This window comes from Centruroides vittatus, unplaced genomic scaffold, assembly GCF_030686945.1.
Source record: "Centruroides vittatus isolate TY-2023 unplaced genomic scaffold, ASM3068694v2 contig_1146, whole genome shotgun sequence".
In the NCBI taxonomy this organism is placed as follows: Eukaryota; Metazoa; Arthropoda; class Arachnida; order Scorpiones; family Buthidae; genus Centruroides; species Centruroides vittatus.
Genome location: NW_027120736.1, coordinates 16,438 through 37,166, shown reverse-complemented (window position 1 = coordinate 37,166; position 20,729 = coordinate 16,438). Strand labels below are relative to the sequence as shown.

The 20,729-nt window shown below is 33.6% G+C and overlaps 2 protein-coding genes across 3 annotated transcripts in view; one reads left to right on the top strand and one right to left on the bottom strand.

The window, feature by feature from the left end:
* Positions 1–3,581, top strand: part of PNPase (polyribonucleotide nucleotidyltransferase 1) — a 40,342-nt gene extending 36,761 nt beyond the window's left edge. For both annotated transcript variants that reach the window (XM_067274082.1, XM_067274075.1), the window contains exons 19-23: positions 2,280–2,363; positions 2,423–2,529; positions 2,597–2,652; positions 2,721–2,799; positions 2,877–3,581. In XM_067274082.1, coding sequence (XP_067130183.1) covers positions 2,280–2,363; positions 2,423–2,529; positions 2,597–2,652; positions 2,721–2,799; positions 2,877–3,071 — 521 coding nt within the window. In that variant the 3' untranslated portion in view covers positions 3,072–3,581. The remainder of the gene's footprint in view (positions 1–2,279; positions 2,364–2,422; positions 2,530–2,596; positions 2,653–2,720; positions 2,800–2,876) is intronic.
* Positions 3,162–20,729, bottom strand: part of mIF2 (mitochondrial translation initiation factor 2) — a 31,206-nt gene continuing 13,638 nt past the window's right edge. The window contains exons 9-17 of the mRNA XM_067274091.1: positions 15,640–15,729; positions 15,427–15,551; positions 7,329–7,407; positions 5,834–5,959; positions 5,532–5,760; positions 5,307–5,447; positions 5,033–5,197; positions 3,424–3,567; positions 3,162–3,357 (exon numbers count right to left, since the gene is read on the bottom strand). Coding sequence (XP_067130192.1) covers positions 3,185–3,357; positions 3,424–3,567; positions 5,033–5,197; positions 5,307–5,447; positions 5,532–5,760; positions 5,834–5,959; positions 7,329–7,407; positions 15,427–15,551; positions 15,640–15,729 — 1,272 coding nt within the window. The 3' untranslated portion in view covers positions 3,162–3,184. The remainder of the gene's footprint in view (positions 3,358–3,423; positions 3,568–5,032; positions 5,198–5,306; positions 5,448–5,531; positions 5,761–5,833; positions 5,960–7,328; positions 7,408–15,426; positions 15,552–15,639; positions 15,730–20,729) is intronic.

Genomic DNA, 20,729 nt, shown 5'->3' with positions numbered 1-20,729 from the left:
GAAAACATATGGATATTTGGTTAATCTATTCTAAAAAAAGTTCACGAGAACCTTACTTTATTTAAGGACTTCTTTCATCACACCAGTATAATAAGTCCTATTACTATAAGAGTGAATACATACGTGTGGCTGAACTATATCTTTTGCGATGGCTACTGCCAAAATGTATTTTTATCGGCCAATTACAATTTGGGTAGAAGTTTACCTAGGTGGTAGTCCCAATGGCTGCGATTCTAGAATCTTGACAACAGGCGTGATTTGAAATCTCATCTAGGTGGCACTTATTGTACTGACACATTACTATGCAAATTAGTGTCCAACTTCCCCCCCCAGAAGTAGTAGTAGTATGCAAATTTTTGAGTTCCAGATTAATTTTAACAGAAGGTACATGTAGTGGTTTTATAACAGTATTAATTTTATTCGAAAGTTTGTATTTTTTTGTTTGAAGTTAAATTGTAACAAACCTAGAAATTGTTAATATTCATTTAACAAAATAATGTCAAAGGGAGTGAAATTGTTCAAAGACTTTTGGTAAAAGTGTAATTCAAGAGTTTTCTTTCACATGTTAGAATTGAATTTGCTCATTTAGACGTTGATAAAAGAATGTCTTCAGATATTAAATTAGCTATCCAGCTTTGTCTGCAACACACAGATGATATTTGTACTAATTGCTCGTTTTGCCGGAAATTAATTTACAGAAAAGATCGTAATTCCATAGCATTCAGATGTAACCATTGTAAAATGAACAGTTCAGCATTCGATGGGACATTCAAAGGAAAATTCGGGAAGCTATCTTGATGGATATATTTTCTTTTATTTGGCATTTGTTATGTATTGAGTGTTTGTTAATGCCTACGGACAAACTAGTAGTACTTATGTAATTAGCCCAATCCACGGAAGTGCATTTACTAAGGCTTGTTATGATGATTTCTGTAAGTAATATGTCAGAATTGAAAATAGAGGGGTCCTGAAAAAATAGTTGAAATTGATGAAACTATAATTGCCAAAAGGAAAAATGAGAAAGGAAAAAATTGAAGGGTACTCATTGGGTAGTTGGAGGTGTTTGTTGTGAAGACAACACATGTTTTGTATGCAAAGTGAATGACAGAAGTGAACAAACTCTTAATTGGATAATTTCAAAATATGTAAATTCAAGAAGCACTGTACACACAGATGAGTGGACGGGGTATAATCACATTGACAATTTGGAAGGTATTGAAATTGTGCAAACTCTATAACTGGTGTGCATACTCAGAAAATTGAACGTCTGTGGTGTACTCTAAAAAATAGAAAAAATTTGCCAATATATTTTACTGAGGATTTATTGAATTCATACTTATATTCCTTTGTGTATAAAATGATGTTCAAATGGGAAAAAATGAAACTTGGAGAACATTTTGTGTTAGATATATCCTGGCTCAGGTAAAACCCCTATTTGGAAAGAACCAGACATTGTGCCTACTGCCCCTGAAACCAGCAAACAGAAGAAAGGAATACAAAAAAATAAGAAAAAGAAAGGTTCCAAAATAGAAGATAAATCATGTTCTCATGTGAAAAAAAAACCAGGAAAATGAAATAAAAGTATGGAAAAAGTGAGTAGCATATTTAATTTTTAAACAGATTTTAATTTAATAATTGAAATAAAATTAAACATGTATTGGTAAGTTCAATGGTCGCCATCTTGTTTGTGCACGCATATTCACAAACAAGGCAACCGGAAGCGCAGCCATTGGGACTACCTAGGTAAACTTCTACCACAATTTGTTTTGCAGTTGCATCAGAACATAGAATTGTGTGTTGTTTTAATGGCAGAAAGTTCAATAAGTTAAATTTATTATCAACACACATTCATTCAAAGGACAAAGCAAACAAATCTTACTCAAAATAGTATTTTTTCTCGAGAGATCACAATCAAGTATAAGTGTATTTTGCACACCGGTTTTTTCTTGATCCGAGAAAATATCTCTAATCCAAAATCTTTGATCGAATCTTCTTTATAGCAAGCCATACAAAATGAAATTTGTAAACACAAGGATAATGGCAGCGGCGGTATCGTTTGCCGTCTCAAATACCAAAATCTAAGTGGATTGCCGCCCGTGTGGTAAAGATGCATCCTCCCTAAGGAAGTCCAAGTAGACTATAATAATTTTAAATGTTGTTGTGTTTTACTTTCGTGTAGATTAATTGTTAATATCAATCGATGGATATGCAATTTTATCAGATATTAAAGTTTAAATTCACTTCTACAAAAGAATAAAAACAAATTTTTTCCTTTATAGAAAAGCTAGAAATTCCTGTTCATAAAAGATCAAAATTTATTGGTCATGGTGGATACAATTTAAAGAAACTGATATCAGAAACAGGTAAGACATTAACAAATAAAAAAAAATGAAACAACAGATTTTAAAATGATTATTTCCAGGCGTTCGTGTCACACAGATCGACGACACAAACTATGCTATTTTTGCTCCGAACCAACAAGCCATGGACGAAGGTCGCGAAATGATCGAGAAGTTCTTAGAAGAGGAGGTTTGTAGCAATTGAAGTTATAAAATAATTTACATGTTGCAACTTGAAAAAAAAAATTTTTTTGCAGAAGGAACCTACCTTAGAATTTGGAGCAATATATACAGCAAAAATAGTGGAAATCAGGTTTGCATAAAATATTTTATATAATAATTCAATTGCTTGCATGAAAGGATTAATTAAAATTAATATAGGGATTCTGGCGTAATGGTCACCCTATATTCTTCTATGACACCAACTCTTCTTCACAATTCTCAGCTAGATCAAAGAAAGGTAGAAACTATTAATTAATATAGTCTTAGAAACTCTTACTAATTTATTCAATCTGTATATAATGATTTAAATTTCAGATAAATCACCCAAGTGCCTTGGATTTGGAAGTAGGCCAAGAAATTAATGTGAAATATTTTGGAAGAGATCCAGTGAACGGTCAAATGAGACTCTCTCGAAAAGTTTTACAAGGACACATTTTGAGCAGCGTGGCGAAAAAATTAGACGAGCACAAGAACGTTTCTGTATATAATCTAAAATCTAATTCTCAATGAATATATTTATATATGAATTATTTTATATCGGAGTGTACGAGGATTAGAACGAATGATTATAAAAGCTTAAATGTTGAATGTACAGATAGAATAAAAACACTTTTATTCTATTATTAGAATCCAGGATCCCAATCAATTTTCTGTTCCACTTTTAATATTTCATAACAGATAAATGTATCGCCAGCCTGGAAACGAACGTCTGGATTTTCTAGTCGTATTCCACACTCTACGTCCTTCTTGATACTTTTGACTTCGTCTTTTTGATGCCTAAGGCTGCCAAGTTTTCCTAAAAATATTTTTAAAATTACATTTTTAAACTTAAAAGGAAATAATAACGAACTAAATTGCAAACCTTCATGTACAACTTCGGTTCCTCTTATAAGACGATAATTGGCTTCTTTCTTTAGGAGACCTTTATTGCATAAACATCCTGCCACGGGGACTTTCTTCCTTCCTACTAATGTTACCATAAATTCTTGCAAAACTGTGGCTTCTCCTAAATAATAAAAATCTTATAAAATTTTGTTTCTTTTTTCCTTTTAACCGAAGATAATTTTTCGAATTCCATAGTGTTTTCCGAACGATGTATTGCTAGTTGAATCACAGATTACTGCCAATGTTCATGTTGAATTCTGCACTCTAAAGAAAATTTCATTGTTTCAAACACAATATACATATCAGACAGACTGAAGCTATTAACATTGATGCATACTGGAATGTACAGCAACTGTTGCACATTGCACTCATCTGGCTGTCTCTATGGTTATATTATTAACACCATTTTTACTACTCATCTGTATTAAGCTGCCATCTTGTCAATTGTCAGACATTCCAGTAAAAGCTTATTAAACTATTCACCGGTGCATCGGTTATGGCCAAGACTAAGTCATACTGGAATATATCAGGTAACCGAATAAAAATGCTTGTATTTTTTTGTTTAAAATAATTTTATTCATTAAAATCTAACTTTCATATTCAATTACGTTCTCAAGAGGGAAGTTTGAAAAAACCATTTTTATAAATGATTTGAACGAATCCCAAAAATTCTTCTTTTGTGTTTGGCAGATTTTAAGGGGTATTGTTTGTCATGCGTTTTTGAGTGCTGGTCAAACCACAGATTTGTACAGTGAGCAGCTACAAAGAGTACATGACAAATTAAGACTAAGGGTCAAGTTACACACAACAGTGATGTGCCGGCACAGTGCAGTAAGCATCGATAAATATCGCACACAGCCAATCAGAGTTTCATCTACTACACGTGATCTGTATTCTGTCAATCATACAAGTGTCGTAGATGAAACTCTGATTGGCTGTGTGTGATATTTATCGATATTACTGCACCAAACGGTCACTGTTGTGTGTAACTCGACCCTAAAACAGCCACCTTTAGAAAACTGTTGAGATGTTATTGTTTTTCACAAGATAACACTCACCCACACACTGCAGAAATTACAAGAAACAAAGTAATGCTATCAGGATGGGAACTACTACCTCATCTTTACTATTCTGCCAACTTGTCTCCATCGGATTACCATATGCATGGAAAACAATTTACAAATCATGCAGCTACAAAAGAGGAAGTGACTACTATTTTTAGCATTAAAAATTGACTTTCAAAATGTCCTCCCATTGTGAAGGTGAATATTCTGATGTATTTTTTGTTTAAAATAATTTTATTCAAGCATTTTTATTTGTTTCAAAAATGACATTATTTATATGGATATCTGATTTAAAAAAAAAAAATAAGTTTATAAAATTTTATAATTATTACATTTTAATAAAAGATGTGATAATGGAATTGATGATAGGAAATTATTATTATATTAAATTATAAAAAGAAATTCAAACCCCCAAGACATAATAATGTTTACAGATCATAATTGTGACGGATGTATATGCATACGTACATGCAATATAACGGATAAAATATATTTTAAAAGAAAATATGTAATGTACTGTACCTAACACTTCTTCTTTATCCACAAGTGGTAAACGAGTGTTGATTTCCTCTTTTATGTCGTTGAAAAGATGGTAAATAACTTTAAATTCCTTTATTACGACATTTTCTTTTTTCTTCAGAGCATGGATTGAATTGGGAATTGTTACATTAAAGCCATAAATTATCCCTAAATATATAAATATTAAGAATTTTTTCAAATAAAATCATTTACAATTACTGAGGTAACTGCAATATTTATAATGTAGATAAGAATCAATAAAACTTAAACTAATTACCATTAAAAACTTTGGCAAGTTCTATGTCATTCTCGGTTACACTACCGACACCATAACTGATCAGATCCAAATAACACCTATCATTATCATTATATGTTTCTAATAGATCTAAAATAGCTTCTACTGATCCATCTACATCACCTAAAAATCAAATAATAATTTTAAACTCAGAACAGTGGTTAAGTAAACAGCAGACAAAATTTTAAATGTGCGACATTACATCACCTTTAATAATAACTGATAATTTCGGACCCTTATATGTTTCTTGGTATTCTTTCGGACGAATAACAGTCGGAATTCTACGAAACCGGCCTTCCTCTCGTCGTCGTTTTAGTTCAGATTTATATTTCTGTAAATGCTCTTCTAATTTTTGTTGAATCACCACCGCATCGCTCTTTTGTTTTTCCAGTGCATTTTGGTTTTCTCTCCATCTTAAAACTTCTCGTGCTCTTTGCTATTAAAATCATAACTTTAAAAATTTTGTGAAATGCAACAATTAAAATACCAAAATAAATCAATTGAATTACTTCAGATTCTATTTCCAGTATCTCATCGCCAGCATTTGGTAACTCTCTCCAGCCCATAATTTGTACTGGTGTTCCAGGTGGTGCTATTTGTACTGGTTTACTCCATTCGTCAAACATTGCCCTCACCTAAATCAATCTAATTTACATTATTTATGCTAATAAAAAATTATTTTGCTATCATATTTTGAATCATGAATAAAGTCATTTTTAAATCTCAATTCAAAACTGAGGAAATTACTTAAATTTTACAATTTTGTCACTTGCATAATTGCATGTATAGTCAATTTATTTAAGTTCCAAATTTTAAGGGAGTATTTATTAAAGCATTAGAATATTTTACTAGAGAAGAAAAAGTTATTTGCTTATAGAATTGTTCCAAAATCATATTTATGCTAACACTGGTTTTTAACAATTTTTTTCTTAATATTTTCATATAAATCTGAGATTTATTCTCTAAATATATTAATTAATAGACAGTAAAAAATATGAATAAAATCGACTTCTTTCCGATAACAGAAATGATAATTAAGTACACCGACCAAAACCTTGACAAAGTAAATCGGCTGTCGACAACATGGCACATTTCAGATGTGTCCTCTAGAGTCAGTCATACAAGCACAAATACATATACTTGTAATTTTATTTAATTTAATTTTGTGTTATTTTATGTACATATTTTTTAGTTATTACATGCATGTATAATCTTTATTTTGCATAATACATATTTCAAAACAATTATTTTATGTTTATTTATTACAACATAGTTTAACTTTTGAAGAAAAATTACAATGCACCCCTCTATGGTTTTTAAAATTTTTATTGTACCCTTAGTAACAAAAAGGTTGCCGACCCCTGCAGTAATAATTTAATGTAAATTGTCAAGGTTTTGATTGGTGTACTCACTAAAAAATAATGAAAATAAGTTTATAAAATTTTAAGTTATTTTGTTTTGTCTACATATTCAATAAATTATAATGCTTATTTATTCAACACAATGAAGTGTAATTTAACACTAGGCTTTCTTTACATTCTTTAATTCTGTTCTTTTACTGATACGCTTTTCGTGTCTACACCCCTCTTCTGTCAGCTACATTCAGTTATAAAATACAATGATTTACAATAACGTATCAAAAATAATAATTCAACAAGAAGCATACCTTTTGTTTTTTTTGAAGGTGTTATGCTTCTTGTTGAATTATTATTTTTGATACGTTATTGTAAATCATTGTATTTTATAACTGAATGTAGCTGACAGAAGAGGGGTGTAGACACGAAAAGCGTATCAGTAAAAAAACAGAAATAAAGAATGTAAAGAAAGCCCCTAGTGTCATGTATAAATTACACTTTATTGTGTTGAATAAATAAATAAGACGACAGACACGGTTTCATATTAAGAAGAAAATTATGATGTTGCTAAATATGACAATTCAAAACACAACATTTTAATAAATTATATTAATTCAAATGAATGGGTAATAAACCAAAACCAACTTACTTTGGCCCAAGCTGTTCCTGCAACAAGTATAGCCCCATTTCTTAACGTGCCTCTTTGAATAAGGGCAGTAGATAACTTTCTATAATTAATTTTAATAATAATCATTTCTAAAATAAATATATTTGAATGTAAAAAAAATCAGTTTAATACCTAACTACAATAAAACCTAAACTATTCTAATTAACTGTCATCCATTATTTCAAATATGTAGATATTTGAAGTGATTCGCTGTAGTTATTTCAACTTATTGTTGTTCATCTTCAATTTTCATCATCATTACATATTTTATAATGTAATTTAAAATTAATCAGCAAGCTTATTCCATATTAAATATTTTACAATTTGTAAACTACTGACTCCAATTGAAATTTTGTTAGTATTATAGAATCTTTTGTATAGGATAACACTAAAGATCAGAACACGTATTTGGAAACTGCCGTCAATTGATCAGTTTCAATAAATTGTTCATATTCCTTTTCTCTTACATAAATAGAAAAAACAGGCAAAGACCTTAAAACATTTTGCAAACAAATCAGTTCCTATCCACTTACATAATATATTTTAAAATGTGCATGTGAAAATAATTAAATATATTTCTACAAGATTGTACAGTACAGCACTGAATTATTTGTATTTATACAGGGTGGTTATAATTAAAGTTGCCCTACTCATACCTGTATAGAATCCGTTCTCGTTGACATATTTTGATGAAACTATGTATATACGTTATATGGACCATGGGAAAAAGGAAAATGCAAAATTAGTTCAAATTTCTACCACTAGGTGAAAATAGCACATGAAGAACAAGAAACACAAAATGGAAACATGCAAAAGGTTTTTATTCACAACATTTGTTCAATGTGCAATCCATTTGCATCAATCACATGTTCAAAGTGCCTTACAGCCTGTTCAATAGTAGCCCGATAGGTTTCTTGAGAAATTGCAGCAATGCGGTATGTTATGCTTGCTTTCAATTCAGGCAGAGTTCGTATGCCTCCTCTATAGACATGACCTTTCAGATATCCCTACAACCATACAGACTCTGCCTGAAAGCAAGCATAATACACCATATTGCTGCAATTTCTCAAGAAACCTATTGGGCTACTGTTGAACACGCTGTAAGGCACTTTGAACATGTGTGTAGGGTTTGGAATCGCTAGGCGAGCGATTTCCGCCCTGGTTTATTATAACGAACTTTCATAACCGAAAAGCCGTTAGAAACTTCCGTGGGAAGAACCGTTAAGTTTCAAATCGACGACAGGCGGACGATTGGCTGGCGGGAAGTGACCGTTGTCGGCTGTTGTGGAAACTTTCAAATTTGATTGGCGGACGATTCGAACATTGGGACTATTTAAGCCGTAGTTTCGGCGGGAATGGCAGCTCGTATCGTAAGTTCGTATCGGGAAGATCGGATCGGATTAGGATCGTCGTTATGAAAGTGCTAACTAACTCTCTCGTTGGACATTACGGAAATCTGGGGAAAGTAAACCCCAGTGGTTTAGTACGAACTTGTTCCTGACCCGGAGGTGGTGTTAATTACAAGTCTGTTTGTGGAGGTCGTAAGGAGTTTCTTTCGACGAACGTGTACGGGAATAGTCGGTTGTTGTGTGGACTAGTGTTTGTGCATATTTAATTGTGACTCTAATTTGTATTATTTTGTACATTTTGCTGTAAATATAAACTTTGTGTTTCGTTAAACCGACTGAGTGGTTATTTTGAACATTACTGGCGCAGTCTCGACAGGATATGGTGGATTATTTTGGATTACGTCGGATTATCCTGGATTAAACTCCAAAGAATCGGAAGAACTGAGCTACGACAGAGAAGCAGACGTATGTACAGAGCATCACCAGCAATTAGACCCAGGTAAATTATGTTTCTCGCTAGCACACAGAGATGCCTAGACGCGCGAAATCACGGCAGCTAGAGGCTAGAGAATGGGAGGACGACAAGCAGGGAACAACGCGTAGGACAAGCAGGTCGAGTCGTGAACTCGAAGCGCGTAGGTTACGGGCCGAGATCGCAAAAGCCAAGGCGAGAACAGCGGAAATAAAGGCGGCGAGCAAGAAGAGAATCGCGGAATTCGAAGCGAGAAGGGCAGAGATAGAGTTAGAACGATTTAAGTTACGGCTGGGGATCACCGGAAAATTAGACGATACGAAGCGGCAGGAACAGCAAACACGATCCAAAGGACTTAAAGTCGAGAGGAACCGCGACTTCGGGGATAGAATTAGGTTGTCGGGAAACAAGCCGCAGGGGGAAATGGATAGGCCAAGGGAAACTGATCGGCAGAAAAGAGGGTGTCCTGATAGGCGGGTAGACGACGAGGCCGAACGCATGCGACCCAAGGCAGCGGACCGCGTGGTGGTGGAGGTGAGAGCATCCAAACTCTCTTGCCCACCGGGGAGCGGGGAAGCAAAGGATCGGGTCAAGGCAATGCGGGGAGAAGGAAGGCCCACGTACGTAGCCGGATCAAGGACGGGAACCGCTGGGGTCAGGGTGGCCAAAGTCCCCATGCTAAGAGTAGAAAGTAGGCGCAACTCACAGGTAGACTGGGACATTAGGGAGTCTAGTGGAGTCGCGGCAAGACGAAAGGAGGCAGTTCATAATATCCAACCCGAAGTCGGGAGGTCGCTGAAGGGAACGTGAGATAGTAGGCGGCGGAAGTGGTCCCCCAGCTAAGGACGTTTCGGAAACGGAAGCATCGGGTTTAAGGGAGTCGTGGGTCCCTAAAGCGGTGACGGGAACGAAGGAGAAAAGCCAACTCGTTGGAGCCTTCGGTCACCGGGTTGATAAAGTAACGATCCCGGTAGAATTGGGGAAGAAAGGGCTCACAGGATCGCGGGAATCGGGGCAGGTGTCGCGGGCGGTAGCGGGCACGGTAAATCAGACCCCGGGCGTACCTGTAGCGGAAGAGGATCACCGAAAGGTGGCTGACCGGAACGAAGATACGCAGGGAAGGGGGGAAAAACCGGAACGTCTTTCGGAAACAGCGGACAGCGAAATTAGCGACAGTGAGGAAAACGGGTCGGGTCCACGGGACACCCAAGTCCAAGATAGGTCGCTCCCCCGACCGTTAGAAACCGCCGAGGGCGGGGAAGACGCGCCGGTCCCCAAAGACAGCGTAGGTCAGGATAGTGGTAGCAGCAAACCCATTAAACAGGCTGAAAAACTCCCAGAAAGGAGGGAAAGGATGTTGGGGCTAGCCCACAAGGCCCCGTGCCCCGCAGGAAGAACAATTAGGCGGTCAGAAGGTGACAAGTCGCATTCACTGTAAACGTCGGGAAACGGCAACGGGTATCCGACGGTACGGCCAGAGTTGGCACGAGTACCTGAGCAGTGCGTCGGTTCGCATTACGACGGCTCGCCTTACGATGCTCGCAGGGGCTGACGAACTGGGTGTCGGTGGTACGATCTTGGTCAGGAAGGCATACCGGGTCAACAAAATCGACGCGCTGGAAAAGGGAGAATGCAAGGGGGCCGCCGGAGAAGATTAGAGAACGGCAGAAAGCAGTTGGGCCAAAGGGACAAACTAGAAGTCTGCCGAACACAGACTAATACGGTCAGAATAGGATTTGGCTCGGGCACAAGCGTCGGAAAAACAGCGATGGCTCTGCCTATGTGTCAGGTGTACGATCGCGGCCGGGAACACAAACAAATCGAGGATTTTCCCCTACGTTCCCCGCTCTCGGCGTGGGACGCCCAGGCTAGCAGTTTTAAAGGATATTTGTCATGGATCGGACTAGGGAAATCGCATCAAGATACGCATAAGATCATAGTAAAAATGCGCGTGGACATCGAACTGATCGTGTCGTATCAGGTTCCGCAAGCATCTCTGTGCGTAGGTGCGAGTGAACATTCCCGGTTGTACCGGAAGTTAAGGGTCAGTCCGCACTAGAGGACATTTGTAAAATTGCTGTGTGTTGTTAAGGGATCAAACAGGCTTGAGCTAAGCGCAGTTTGATCCTTGGCCACGGAGGTGTAGGGTTTGGAATCGCTAGGCGAGCGATTTCCGCCCTGGTTTATTATAACGAACTTTCATAACCGAAAAGCCGTTAGAAACTTCCGTGGGAAGAACCGTTAAGTTTCAAATTGACGACAGGCGGACGATTGGCCGGCGAGAAGTGACCGTTGTCGGCTGTTGTGGAAACTTTCAAATTTGATTGGCGGACGATTCGAACGTTGGGACTATTTAAGCCGTAGTTTCGGCGGGAACGGCAGCTCGTATCGTAAGTTCGTATCGGGAAGATCGGATCAGATTAGGATCGTTGTTATCGAAGTGCTAACTAACTCTCTCGTTGGACATTACGGAAATCTGGGGAAAGTAAACCCCAGTGGTTTAGTACGAACTTGTTCCTGACCCGGAGGTGGTGTTAATTACAAGTCTGTTTGTGGAGGTCGTAAGGAGTTTCTTTCGACGAACGTGTTCGGGAATAGTCGGTTGTTGTGTGGACTAGTGTTTGTGCATATTTAATTGTGACTCTAATTTGTATTATTTTGTACATTTTGCTGTAAATATAAACTTTGTGTTTCGTTAAACCGACTGAGTGGTTATTTTGAACATTACTATGTGATTGATGCAAATAGATTGCACATTGAACAAATGTTGTGAATAAAAACCTTTTGCATATTTTCATTTTGTGTTTTTTGTTCTTCATGTAGTGGTAGAAATTTGAACTAATTATTTTTTTTTTTTTTTGCATTTTCCTTTTCCCCATGGTCCATATAACGTATATACCGAGTTTCATCAAAATACATCAAAGAAAACAGGCTCTATACAGGTCTGAGAGGGCAACTTTAATTATAACTACCCTGTACTTTAACTGCAGTGACTTTAAAATGTCAAATCAAAGTTCAATCAACTTTTGAAGTTAAAATTATTATTATTATTGTCAAAAAATGCTTGTAATGTTCTGTACATCCAAACTGAAGGATATGGCTAAATGTATCATACTAATCTTTTAAATTTGGAAAACACATTTAAAACAAACATTTTCAACCTTTTCAAGTCCTTCTTCAGGTAACAGTAAAAAAAAAAAAAAAAAAAAAAGGAACTATAACTTGAAAATAATTTCCACCCTGTTGAAATGTTTGTGTCTTTAAAGTTGATACAAATGGCCCTCCATTGGCATAGATAAATTTCCAGTTGTTCCAAGAATTTTAAACAGTTAATCTTGCATGTTGGACAAATTTTAGAGGCTTTGTCCTACTTAACATCAACCTTGGAGTCTGTAGCATAGGTGGATAATGCAGTGGTGTGTAGCTATTTCCTGATGTTGATCTTATGCTCACAAAGTCATGCTAAAAGGGAGCAGAACATTGCCCTTTTGTATTTTCTTAGCATGTTGAATCGTAAATCCCAAATGAGCATCTTATAAATTTCAAGAATTGTGTTCATCTTGCTCATCTTTCCTGTTATGCAAGAGTTGGTACATTGTGGGCTCCTTTTGTAGAGTAGATGTGCATTTTTATCTTTTACTATCACACAGTATATGGTGTTAAACAATGGGTCAAACTGAATGAGAGCAAGCCAAATGATTGCTGTATTGAATAGGGTTATTTTACTGCTACTATTAATACCTTACTACTTCAAATTTAAGCTGCATTTTTTATTCAAATTTTTAAGACTAAAACTTGGGTGTGGCTTAAATTCAAAGTGAATATTTTAACTTCTTATTTCTGCCGATCTCCTGCTCCTCAGCAATTGGGTCTTTGCTTTAAGCTCTACGCACGAACATAGTATTATGAACGTTGATAGCATAAACTGCTATCAACGAACGCTCCTGTTCACACTTTTCTGATTTAATCCAGTTGCTGTTTGATCACAGCTCTATAAAATCAAATTTAAAAAAATTTTTTACCCATACTCACTAATAATGGAAAAGCAGTTTACATATGCTGAATTCAAAAGAAAAGTTATATTGTGCGCCAAAAAAATTGGAAATTGCACAGCCAGTAAAGGATTTATGGTTGACAAAAAGAACGTGCATCATTGGAGAGCCTCAAAGGAAAAGTTATTTTTGTGTAAAAAGACAAAATCATTCTTGGGCCTAAAAAAAGGAAGATACCCTGCAATTGACATAAATCACATACATAAAATCATTTTTACTTATTATTATTTTTCCCAATTTTAAACTCCTACTGAGGCTTATATTTGAAGTAATATGGTAATTAAGTTCTGAGTAATTTGGTATTAAAGGTAGGCATTATGTACCATATTTATTAAATTAATAATTCCACAGTTTACTTTTCCCAACCATCAAGTGCCATGGCAGTGGTCATTATCTCTGTCTATGAATTGAAAGGTCTCCAGTTTGAACCTGTTCAATGGTGAATTAGTTTTTTTACGTTCACTTTCTCAAAGTTTTGAGAATGCATGTTAATTCGCTATCAATTGCATATTTCGAGAATGTTCCCTCATGCTATAAAACTGCAAGCTGTCAGGTTAAGGATAAGTTTTTTCTTGTAATGTGTGCTGCAGAGTTAGTACATTCTGTGGGTTAATAAACATCCCTTTGTGTTTACCAACAAATTGTTATCGTTGTTCACCTTTCATCAATGTGACAATATTTACTAAATAATTTAGAATATTCTTAGTACAAAGAGCATTTGCCTTATTATTAAAAACATTAGGCTTAGAAACATTTATAGCTGGATGATAGTAATAGTACCTTTTATTCTGTTCCTTGGTGTATTGGTCCTCTGATTACAGGTGAACAAGCCTGAACAAGCTGCTTTACTAGGGTGCAAGGATACCCATGATACTCAACAACAGTTTTAACATATACTATAACATTTCTTCTAGTTAATTTTTTGTTATATTTTTTCATATTTGAACCTCAGTCGTCCATCTGAAATTTTGTAATGATCTACTCCTCTTGTAATGTTAGATGTTCAAAATTTCAAGTGGTGTCCTTTTTTTTGAATGTTAATCTAAAGAAGGTTTTGAAGAGGTCAGACATATTTGTTTTATACATATATTTGTTGAAGTTGAAAGATTAATGTGATATATTTAGTCAAAAAATGCTTATGAAGAAATAACAACATAAAATTCTACATTTTTTCCTCACTAATTTAAATATAAGACAATTTAAGATTTTTAATCTCACTGTCTTTTACATAATTTGTTTTCTAACACATCATTTCTAGTAATTTTTATGGAATTTTTCATAACATTGCATGGAACAAACAGAAATAAATAATGAGGAAAGTTGCATAATATTAATATGACTGATATTTTTCATATATGAAAATTCTGTATTTTGGGTTGAAAAATTTTTGAATTCACTTGGCCAAAAAATAAAAATATATCAGTTTGAAATTATTATAATATAAAACTTTAAAACATATGTTTTATATTGTATTGTTTAATACGATTTGTAATTTATTAATTTGAAAAATATTGTTTAATGTGATGATGATTTAAAGAAAATTCTATATAATCATCATAGTAAATAATAATGTCCTAAAAATATAAATCTGCCTTTCATGATAAATAAAAATGTATTATAAGACTGTTAATCGTATTTTATATTATTAATTGAAAAGGTTAGTTCAAGAAGATATAAGTCCATGGATAAATGTTTGAGATACAGAAAAACATGCACTTATTTCACCCTTTTAAACTTTAATTGCTTATGATAGTTCATAATTGAGTGTGATGTATATTCCTAGAGTATGTATGTGCATGCATTTCCATATGTCCAGAGGATATATTCACTGATTACTCAAAACCAACCATTTGTGGACTTAGAACTTAGTTGAGAAATAGAGCAATAGTACAAAAATTTCCTTTTAATATTTTAAAGAAGTAAGCAAATCTAAACATTTTAAATAAACTTTCCTTTTATATTAAATAAGAAGGGACTGAAGTAGCAATTTAGAACATTCTATAACATTTTCTATTTAGATTAATTTGATGTTTATAGAATCTATGTTTTGCTGATGATTTTTTCTTAATTATATTTTCAATGTGATTCAATTTCAAAAGTTTATTCTTCTCTAACAGACTGACATTTCTAATTTAATAATAACATGGAATAGTTGAAGTTCATATAAATACCCATAACATTATTTTCATAGAAATTAAATTACCTACCCTCTATGTTGACTTGCTGTTGATTCAATGACAACACCTTCCACTAAGCCTTTTGGATCTCCTTTTATTTCCATTATTTCAGCTTGTATTAAAATAGCTTCAATCAATTGATCTAAATTAGTTCCCTTTGGATAAAAAAAATTTGTTTCCATGCTAAACTGTACTACATAAGGTCATCACTAATAAATATTACAATAAATAATTCCATAATACCTTGAGTGCAGAAATAGGAATAGCTTGTACATCACCTCCCATATCTTCTAATTGAACACCTTGAGTCAAAAGTCCAGTTTTGACATATTCCTAGATAATTTTAGATTTAATAGTTTGAATAAACTTTGGATAAATTAAATTTATCCACCAAATTACAACACATACAACTTATAATATGAAAGAATATAAAATATAATAATTATATTTATTTTACTTTAATGATATTAAAAATACTGTTAAAATAGAATCTAGTTTCACTACATGTTGCTAAAAATATGATTATTTACTTCAGTTGCTGCAATCAGATGTAAGGAGCTGTAGCTTAGAGTCATGCCAATAGTTTGGGACAATGGCATGACACCTAGCTAGAGATAATGTACTGATAAGTTCAATATTGGGGTCTAATCAAAGAATTAAAAAAAGGCCCAGTGAAAATGTTCAAGTGGAATCAAAGTTAACGTACTTCACATCAAATTCTTCAAAATAAAGACATGTCTGGGACCCCTTTCGATTGGTATCCATATGAATTAACTGTTCAGACTGTTGGATAAAATCTAGAGGAATGAAAAAGTAAGTTTTCATACTAAAGAGTTTCTTAAAAGAAAAACTCTGACTTCTGATGTTAAACTGATATATTTTGAAATGATGATTTAAAAAAAAATCACAAAAACACTGAGAGCTATTGACAAGAATCAATTCTGTCATTTTCAGGTATACATAATTCACATATCGAATGGCTTTTTTTGAAGACCAAGCAGTTGAGTTCAAACAGAATTACATTTGAATTTAAATACAAAATGCAAATGAGCTGTGGTTGTGTTTGAACAAAAATATATAGAATTGATAGAATTTAAACACAAAATTAAATGTTAAATTACAGAAAATTAAATATAGAACAACTGTAACAAAATATAAGTATCTGTGTAAACAAATTATACAATTATGAAAATGTGCATATTTATGGTATGTGGTAATTTATTAAAAATTTATTGTACTGTAGTACTGTATTATATTACTAATCTGCCAACTTTTGAAAAAAGCCATTCAATGTTTGAATTATGTATGATAAGAGAATTGATTCTTATCAAAAGTTCTCGTGTTTTTGAGACTAATTTAATTAATAAATGCTTTTTATGCTTTACAGTTTATTTAATCTTTTATAATTTTGGTCCTTTAAAATAAGATTCTAAACTTCAGAATTTCAATATAATAAATTATGAGAATAATGCAAAACAATTTATGCAGTGTTTTAAAATTTATAAGTTTTTGTTTTAAAGAATAAAAATACATATAACACTAAAACAAAAACTCACAAACCTTCAAGAATTCAAATAATATTTATTTAAATTTAGACATAACTGATAGAATAATGACCTGTGTGGATGAAAAGTTGATAAATCAAGTATATTAAATGCTTATCGAGTGAAAACATGCCAAAAAAATCAAAGACCAGCTAGTAAATCATCACAACCAATTGTGGTAAAATTAGTTAACCCTACTATAAAACAAAAAATCACAAATGTCATTAAAGAGAAAAAATTACAAATAACCACAAATAAGTGGTATTGTAAGTGAAGAATATAATATTTATGTTTGCAATCATTTAACACCCTACTACAGAAATTTATTTCATAGAACTAGAATGCTGAAGAAAGAAGGAAAAATTGCTAATACATGGATTAATAAAGGAAATATCTATATAAAGAAAGACATAGCCTCGTGTCCTATCCACACATTATTGCTAAGGCAAATTGACATTTTATTTTCTTAATGGAAATGCTCCTTAGACACAAGAAATTAACACACTTCAACAAAAAAGGACTATATGTATTCTACTGTAATGTTAGAGGATTAAATATTCAATAGTAAATATCTTAAAATTTTAAAAATATTGAATGACTACAGTTTTAACTTTGGCATATTAACAATTGCTGAAACATGGACAAATGAATATGTAAAAAGTTGAGAGACTTCCGAACCAACACTGAGGAATTGTAAAATACATTAATAAGAATCTGAATTAGGATGTAATATCTGAATTAACATTCACAGAAAACTACTTAGACATAATTACCTTAACAATTGATAAATAGTATAGTTCTGATAATAATGATCTAGCGATCTCCAGCAATTGACTACAAAGTCTTTTAGATATTCTCTGTTCAGTGATCTCTTATAAAAACAACAATAAATACAAAAAATATAAACTATTATAATAGGAGACTTTAACATTGATTTACTGAAAGACAATGTCGCCAGCACAAATGATTTAATAAACTTATGCCTTTTGGAAAATCTTACAATTCTGGCAGATTTAAAACAACCAACAAGATTTGATAGTAGTACTCACTCATTACTTGATCTGGGGTTAACTAACATATTAGGGGCAGTCAAATGAAAATGCAACAGATGGGGGAAAAAGTAAGTAAACTGTTTATTATTTCAAAAGTAATCACCATAACTGTTAATACATTTATCCCACTGTGAGAAAAGATAGTCAATGCCTTCATGGAATAATGTTTGCAGTTGCCTACGGAACCATGATTGTACCCAGGCATGCATCTCTTTGTCCGAAGCAAATCGATGGACGGCCACAAATGTCTTTCTTCAGGGCTCTAAAAATATGGAAATCGATGGGGAGAGATCGGGACTGTATGGAGGATGGATAAGGGTTTCCAGCGAAACTTCTGCAGTGTAGTCGAAACAACCTTGCAACATGTGGGTGGGCATTATCCCGCAAAGGAATGATGCCGTCCATCAACATTCCTGGGCGTTTGGACTTGATGGCATGCTTCAAGTTTCACTGGGAAGCCTTTACACATCTTCCATACAGTCCTGACCTCTCCCCATGCGAGTTTCATATTTTTGGATCCCTGAAGAAAGACATTCATGGCCGTCGATTTGCTTCGGATGAAGAGATGCACGCCTGGGTACAATCGTGGTTCTGTAGGCAACCGCAAACATTATTCCATGAAGGCATTGATCATCTTTTCTCACAGTGGAATAAATGTATTAACAGTTATGGTGATTACTTTTGAAATAATAAACAGTTTACTTACTTTTTTCCCCATCTGTCTCGTTTTCGTTTGACTGCCCCTAATATATGAGACTGAATTTTTAGTACATTAGGAATCAATATCTGACAATTTGCCTTTACTTGCTTTCATTCCTTGGAAAGACATAGATATTAAAGTTACCATAAAGCATAGGAAATAAATAAGTCTTCAATTAACTTACTGCATAATGCATTTCAATCCCAGTTTTATTTGAACAACTATTATGTAAGAGAATTTTTCATAGAACAAGTAAGAGATTTCTTACAATCTATGCTATCAATATTCATCAAAAAATACCTTTCAATATATGAATTCAAAAATAATAATAATCCAACAGGAAATTATTCCTATTGAAATTCTTAACAAAAGATACCCTATCTTTAATAAAACAGAAAAGATCACTGTTCAGAGAAATGAAAGAAAAGGAAGAAAAATACAGATTAATATAATAGAATACTATTGGAAACAAAAGATTTGATTAAAAAAATAAGGAACAAAATATGAATTGAAGGAAAGAATTATTACATTAATCTATTCTACAATATAAGTTCATTGGCCAAATTCTGGACAAATGTTAAATGATTACCTTCAAATATAGTAAAAATAGAAAGGGGACAAGAATATAAAATCACTGCTCTCAAATGGAAGATTACTGAATAATGATTACATGATCAGTAATGTATTTGCAGATTTTTATGATTCTATGAAGGGCTTTGCCCCATTTACTCAAAATCTCAATCACTCAACACCAACAACTACAACATATAGTTTATCAAGTTTTTTGTTTTGGAAGATAATACTTCTTCTGAAGTCTTTAATGTAATCATGAATCTGAAGGACAATGCCCCAGACATTGATAATATAGATAAAGAAATAACCAAGAATATAGCAGATATAATTGCAAACCTTTTGTGCTTCTTAATTAACAAATCTTGTGAGAAAGGAATCTTCCCAAACATATTAAATCATAACATAATTATGGGTACATTCGTTAAGTCGAACGAGTTAAATGCGTTAGTAACAAATCGTTCGAAAAGTAGTAGTCTCGCTCAGTGCGCATGCTCCGCGGTGATGACGTATCGAACGAAACTCTAACGAAGCTCAAGGAAAGAGTTAGTTTACTTCGTTAAGAAAATGGCACTCGACGATATCAATGTTTCTAGATCTACTCGAGTGTTTAAATTGTGAATTAAAAGGTGAAATGATTGAAATAACTGTCCATCCGAAGCAACGTAAGAAAAATATTTTGGATAAGGCTGCACTAGCAACATTCATATCTTCGATTTTAGAAACAGCCATTTAGTTATAACAAATCGTTCGAAAAGTCTAACGAAACAAGAATGACGACGACGTCATTCTCGTTTAACTTGTTTGACTTAACGAACGTACCCTATACCAATTTACAAAAATAAAGGTTTAAGAATAGTAATAGATAACTATTGTCTAATCATAATCATCCCAGTTCTGACAAAAATTATAGAAAACATCTTTTATAATAGATTTTGGAAGTATATAAACAAACTAAATGTTATTTGTCGATATCAATATGCTTATAAACAACACTTTTCTACAGAAGACACCTTGTTAAATGTCAAACAAACAGTTATTGCAAAACTGCATAGATTACTTGTGACATACTAGATATGTCTCAAGTAGTAATAACAGTATTCACAGACTTATCCAAAGCATTTGATAATGTAAATCTCCAAATTCTCAAAAGTAAATTATAAAATATTGGATTAACAGGCATTTCTCTATAATGGCTAATGACTGACTGTGAATTAATGTATCATCATTAGAAGGAATTTATAAAGATTGGTGGAGATTTTGCAAATTATAGTTGTCATCAGTATGGACGAGCGAATGGCCAAATTAGGCTATACTCCGCAGAAAGAAGTTATTTATTTATAATGGCTAATGACATATCTATCAAACAGAAAATACCACATATAGATAAATAATTCAATTTCAAAATATTTTGCACTTTTAAAGAAAGGAATTCCTCAAGGCTCAATATTAGGACCTCTACTCTTC